This window comes from Rhopalosiphum padi, chromosome 2 (assembly GCF_020882245.1).
Source record: "Rhopalosiphum padi isolate XX-2018 chromosome 2, ASM2088224v1, whole genome shotgun sequence".
Classification (NCBI taxonomy): Eukaryota; Metazoa; Arthropoda; class Insecta; order Hemiptera; family Aphididae; genus Rhopalosiphum; species Rhopalosiphum padi.
Window position 1 is genome coordinate 21,852,999 of NC_083598.1, and position 6,000 is coordinate 21,858,998.

General features: G+C 27.4%; 2 protein-coding genes across 2 annotated transcripts in view; one reads left to right on the top strand and one right to left on the bottom strand.

Moving 5' to 3' along the window:
- Positions 1 to 2,290, top strand: part of LOC132919541 (superoxide dismutase [Cu-Zn]-like) — a 76,321-nt gene extending 74,031 nt beyond the window's left edge. Inside the window, exon 5 of the mRNA XM_060981222.1 lies at positions 862 to 2,290. Within this exon, the coding sequence (XP_060837205.1) occupies positions 862 to 979 (118 nt within the window). The 3' untranslated portion in view covers positions 980 to 2,290. The remainder of the gene's footprint in view (positions 1 to 861) is intronic.
- A 996-nt stretch (positions 2,291 to 3,286) lies between these two features.
- Positions 3,287 to 5,778, bottom strand: LOC132919540 (BTB/POZ domain-containing adapter for CUL3-mediated RhoA degradation protein 3-like). Its single transcript, XM_060981221.1, has 6 exons — positions 5,657 to 5,778; positions 5,394 to 5,591; positions 5,038 to 5,297; positions 4,905 to 4,957; positions 4,628 to 4,835; positions 3,287 to 4,535 (listed from the first exon to the last, which is right to left on the bottom strand). Exons 2-6 carry the CDS (start codon positions 5,566 to 5,568, stop codon positions 4,335 to 4,337), a joined length of 897 nt encoding a protein of 298 aa, XP_060837204.1. The 5' UTR covers positions 5,569 to 5,591; positions 5,657 to 5,778; the 3' UTR covers positions 3,287 to 4,334.
- Positions 5,779 to 6,000: the final 222 nt, after the last annotated feature.

Here is a 6,000-nt window from a genome sequence, read left to right on the forward strand (position 1 = left end):
AGTGCGTTGTGGATTTCGCCGAAAATGAAATGCTTCAACAAACTCGTCGTGTGAAATATTGGGAATTTTAACGCGCGTTTATATAATATTATATATAATTGGAAGTTTTTTTCAATCGATTTTATCGCCACAGTGCTTTTGTACTCTGTATAATATAGTGTATATGTATATTATATAATATGCACTGTCTATAATGGTCATTGAGCTGCATATTTTTGGAGAGGGCCACAAAGTCCCCTATAAAATTTGCTATAAACAAAAACTACATAACTTTGTAAAATATTTAATTTAATGAAATACAAAACGATGGTCTTTTCGGCAAATAATAATTATTATTTTTATTATTATTATTAGCCTTATTTTCTAAATCATAGACAAAAATAATAAATGTAGTAATTATACTCGATAAGGACTTGATACACCCTATTTAGGTCGATTTCGATTACATCCTTTATTATAATTTGTTATTATTCTCATATTGTTAATGCATTTTATAAAGCCTTTGCTGAAGTATAAAATATCTTATAGGAAAATCTTACGAAAAAATACGTTTTACTAAACAGTTGTCTTTTAAAATTTTAAAAATGTACCTACGTATTTATAGCGTAGCCGCGTAGGTATATATTATACAATACGAACATAATACTTGAGACAATAAAACCATATATTAATTTGGATGGATTTTTGTTTATTATTTTATATTATGTTTGATTGTAATATACTTACCTTGTATAATATTTAAATTTATAGGTAATATATAATATAAAGATTGTTACATGTGATTTTGAAATTATCTTTTGATTTTTGATATGTGCTCTTAAAAATAAATAATGATTTATAATTTTTTTTTCCTGTTTACAGTGATCCAGTTACACCGTGGGACAAATCGGCGGGTCACCGAAGTCAGAGCACATCACACATCTTGTTACTGACTGCCGTGGCCGCGATAGCATCCAAGTTAGCCGCCAACTCGTTCTAATTTTCTAAACGTCTCCGTCATCGATATGCCCTGTCCACCTGCATCTCTACCGGCACGCCACCGCCGTCACAAAAACCTTCTGTTATGATATTTTTTTTTTTAAATCATTATTATCATTAAGATTTAAAACCTCACCGATTCCCCCATCACCAAAACAAATTCTTGTTTCGTCTTAGGAATTACTTTGGTAATACATCACACTTGTCGAACTATATCCACATTCCACATACCTACCTACGTTAATACAATACACAAACGACCAACATAAGTACATAAGTACATAGGTCCTTGGTAGATATTATGTAATGCGATATTTTAAATGGTATAATAGCACGTTGCAATATTTATAACAAAGGTGACTTTAATATTATATAACATTTTTTTTTTTTTTTGAAAATCGTTAAAAGACACTTTAGAAGTTTAGAATATACATAGAAATTGATGTAGCACGTGCGGTAACGTCTATTATATTATTATTATTATTATTTATATTAGTTATTATTGTTTTTTTAATTAACATTATTTTATTATTATAATAACCTATTACTTTTAGCGCTGAACATAAATTATAAATTATATTATTATTATTATAAAATATTGAACTGTACATATATATTATATATATTAATATACATTAAAATCGTGTTCTCGCTTATTTTATTAGTCGACATAGATTTTTTTTTGTACTTACAAAATAATTTATTTACTAAACGTTTGTCACCACGCATATAATCGTCGTATAAAACGATATTCGGGAACTAACTAATAATATTATACATATAAATAATTAATATTACAGATATTTTAAGATTTGTATGCAAGAAACTATTGTACTTAAAACATAATAATATATTATATACACCTATTCGTTAAGCCCGTTTACTCGTTATTGTTTTATATACCGAAAAAAATACATCTAATACGCGAAAATCCTTATCGGGCATCATACCACTCATTACGAGCTCAATATTACCAAAATTGTTTTTTCCTTTCTATATTATATTATATTATGTTTATGTCTTTATAAATTATATTATGTATAAGAATTATTTTATTATTATCATCGCGACAGTTATATGTTATTCACGTAGGTTCGTAGGTAAGACACTATATATTATAATATTATATATCTTCCATAATATATAGATACCTATACATGTATAAGCTATTTAGATATACGGTATTTTCATATTTATATAAATGTAGGTACACTCTAACCATTTAAGACATTTTAGTCAAGTATACAAATAAAATATTAAAATAATATACTGTGATTGAAAAGTCAAAAAATAATTATTGTTCTCTTGGTTATATGTTTTCATTTTTACTGCTATTGGTAAAAAAAAAAATCCTACTGATCCTACTAATCACTAATCAGCTAGTCATGTTTAGAGTTATTGTGCCATTATTGCCATACCTACTATAATTCTTACCACTCTTTATAATATCAATATTTTAACATAATATTAGGTATTATATTTCATCTGCATTTTCATCTAATGTAGTATTTTATTTTTCTAACAATAGCTAAATTAATTCTAACAGCACTTAGGTAACCATTTAGGGTTTATTTATTTGTTAATGTTTTCCATTTTTACCCTTCTTGCCACTTTAGGGACAAGTGTTGAAAAATCGTTTTTTAGTAAGTCTTTGCATCATAAAATAAAACAACTGACCAAATTTCATACTTCTACAGTTCTAGCTATAAGCATTGATATTGATGAATTGGTGATATGATACAAGCTGATCCTGCAATGTGTTGTGTTGAAAAATTAAATGATGCCAGTCTTAAACTCTGTTAAATATAAATTATACATATTTTTAACACATTCATTTTGGTAATTTGACCAAATTTAATACAGAGGTCTAAAATTATATATAACTAGTCATCATAATGACCAAGCATTTCATTTTCTATAATAAATTTTGATATCCGTTTACAAAAACAAAATTTCTGTTTGAAATCTTTAAAATCCTTTCTTATTGTCTCATCCCTAAAACATTAGATATATATACCACCAAAATCTCAAGTCTCTAAGTCAAGCAATATTTTCTAGGTGATGATGAGTCAGTGAGTGAGCGTATTGGAAATCTTCCATTATAATAAAAATTAAAAGTATAGAATATCTAGAGTTAATTATTATATTATATAATTGTATGTCTTATAGAACCTCTGAAAGTATACTAAATATTATATACCACATTGCTCATTACATGTATAACAGTAATTAAACAACAACTATGTATTAACTCAAAATTTTAGTTGTCAATTTCAACCGCTAAAAAATAAAAAAAGCAATACAGTACTAAATTTATGAAAAAAATAAAATTTATATTAAAAATTAACCTTTGTACAAAAAATAGATATTACACCAATTATTAGTATATTTAAATTTATAAATTGTAAACTGTAGCTGCTATAGCCTATGCTATGTAGGCAGTTCAATTTTTTTCAATTATTACAGACAGTCACATATCTTGATTTATGTATTTTTTACATAACTATAACTATAATTATACTATTTTATATAATATTAATAATTCCAAAATCAATGATAAGACCTTGTACTGTAACTATATAGTATTACAGTAATACAGCTTAGTTATTGAAAGTAAACATTTAATATTTATCACAGAAAAAAAAGAAGAGCAATGTTATGTAAAGTACCTAGGTACCCATATTATAAATTAATTATCTGACAATCAAAGAAACCTTTTTAAATAGTACTAAGATTTTGAAATATTAGGAAACTAAAAAAAATTGAATGAACAGTCATATAAATGTTTTGATTATTATTTGATGTTAATGTTACTAGGGACGTCAACAAAATATTTTATTTTTGTAAATTAAATAACACCAATATATTAAGAGTATTTTGTAAATTTTTTGAGACATATCTTTAAATTATATTAGTGGTTAAATTTGAATTTATAAATTAAAATTATATGATTTTAATTAAAAAGTAGTAGGTAAATAATATCATTAATTAAATAATTATTCTGATATTTCTGATTAAACACTTTCATAATTTTTTAGTTGTTTAAAAATTAAGAAAATAATATAAGATTTTTAAAAATACCTAACTAACGTATTAAACTATTAAAAATAATAATAATATGTTTGAGTCTTGTTATCTAGATCAATAGACTAACAACCTTCAAAAAACACAACTTGTACAAGATCACACTAAGAAATAATATACATCAATTTTGTTAGAGTGATCAACAAATTAGAGGGAACAGTTTTTAGTTAAAACTTTTTCGATAAAAAAAATTTAAATGGTCACATGTCAAATTATTTAAAAGTTAACAGCAACAAAACAGTTTACCACTGCAAGTTAGTGTTTCATAGTTTTTAGTTGTGTTCTAATGTGCTGGATGTACTGTTCTCCCACTGTAAATCTGACCATTGACTTAAACACGAGCAACGACAATTACCATTTAAACTTGAAGTGGCTTCTATCAGTTCATGTTCCTGTACAGACTTGTTAATTCGTGTGTCCAACAGCATAACATTCATGGTCTCTTCCAGGATACGTGTTTCTGGAAAATCCACCTGTAATCAATTCAACAGATTATTTTTTGGCTTATGCATACTCATAATTAAAAAAAAAAAAAAAAAAACAATAGTATTAATATAAGCCTAACCTTTGTGTGTTTTTTATCCGTAGCATACACTATTGAAGTGCAACACACTTCAGCAACTTTTTTTACAGCTCCTCCAGGACCATAAAATGTCCAACAGCAAATTTCATTTGATCCAATAACATCTTTAATGAATAGACCACGTTCTCTATGTTTTTCCGCCAGTTTATCAAACAGCTCAATGTTTTTCAACAGATTATCGTCAGATGCCCTGTTGTATAACAAATGCATCATAATCAATCCCATGGTTCTTTATTAAAATTTAGTAACACAAACATACCCTGTATAAGAATATTTGTTGTTGTGACGATTAATTGCAAATTTCACCACCGGCTAGTTGAAAAGTTCAAAACCATGTAGGTTACATGCAAGTGGTAAATAACAAATAATTTGAACTGAAATGAAATAAATACCTTTGACGATACGGATATCAGTTTTTGGGCTTCATTCTGGGACGTTATCAACGTAACCCATGTTATATTTGTATTTCGGTTTCTTTTCTTCTGCAACGCCTGTTCACATGCCTCGTGCAGCTCTGAAATACCATAAAATTTTGTTTCAGCCAGTATCTCGGATATCTCCACACATGTTTCGGGTAATGGTACGGAACCATCTCGCAGGAAGTTGAGTATGGTGCCAAAATGTTTTCCACAACGATCAATAAATACCCACCCTGTCGGTAAATAAAACAAAATAAATTAGTTATGCAAATGGCCTATAAATCACATAATATTACAAATAATTGAACTTTTAACGAGGACTACAATACCTTCCGATTCCAATGTTTCAGCATTTTGTGCAACTTCCGACAGTACCATATCACGTAGCTTCGAGTTGAGTTTTGAAAGCGTTGTCACAGTCGTGTAAAATAACGACCCACCGATGTTCAACTTGACATAATTGGAGATTTCCGATTTCGGTTCGTTTGCCGCCGTAGCACCCATCGTAACCCGGTCACGCGGTCCAACTATATTGAAATTAAAGGGTTGACAAAAAAAATCATTTTAACAGTTTGTTAATTGTTATTATTACCATCATAATAATATGAGTTATATCGTGATTATTATGTTATTCTGTGATGTTATTATCAGCGCCGTGCTGACATGCCGTCGTGAATTCGTGATAAGAGAACTTCGACGTTCCAGTTGTTCTTTTTTTTACTTCTATAGCAGTCAATTCTTTTCAAATGTATTCATTCAGAATACGTATTTAAAGCTTGGTGTCATTTATATTTAAAATACGTATTCAAATACATCAAATATACCCTTTTAAAAGTATTCTTAATAGATACTTAAACAAATACTTTTTTTTTAGTTTAATACATTTTATATTGAAATATTTATTTTAATTAATAATTAATACATAATTAATATTAT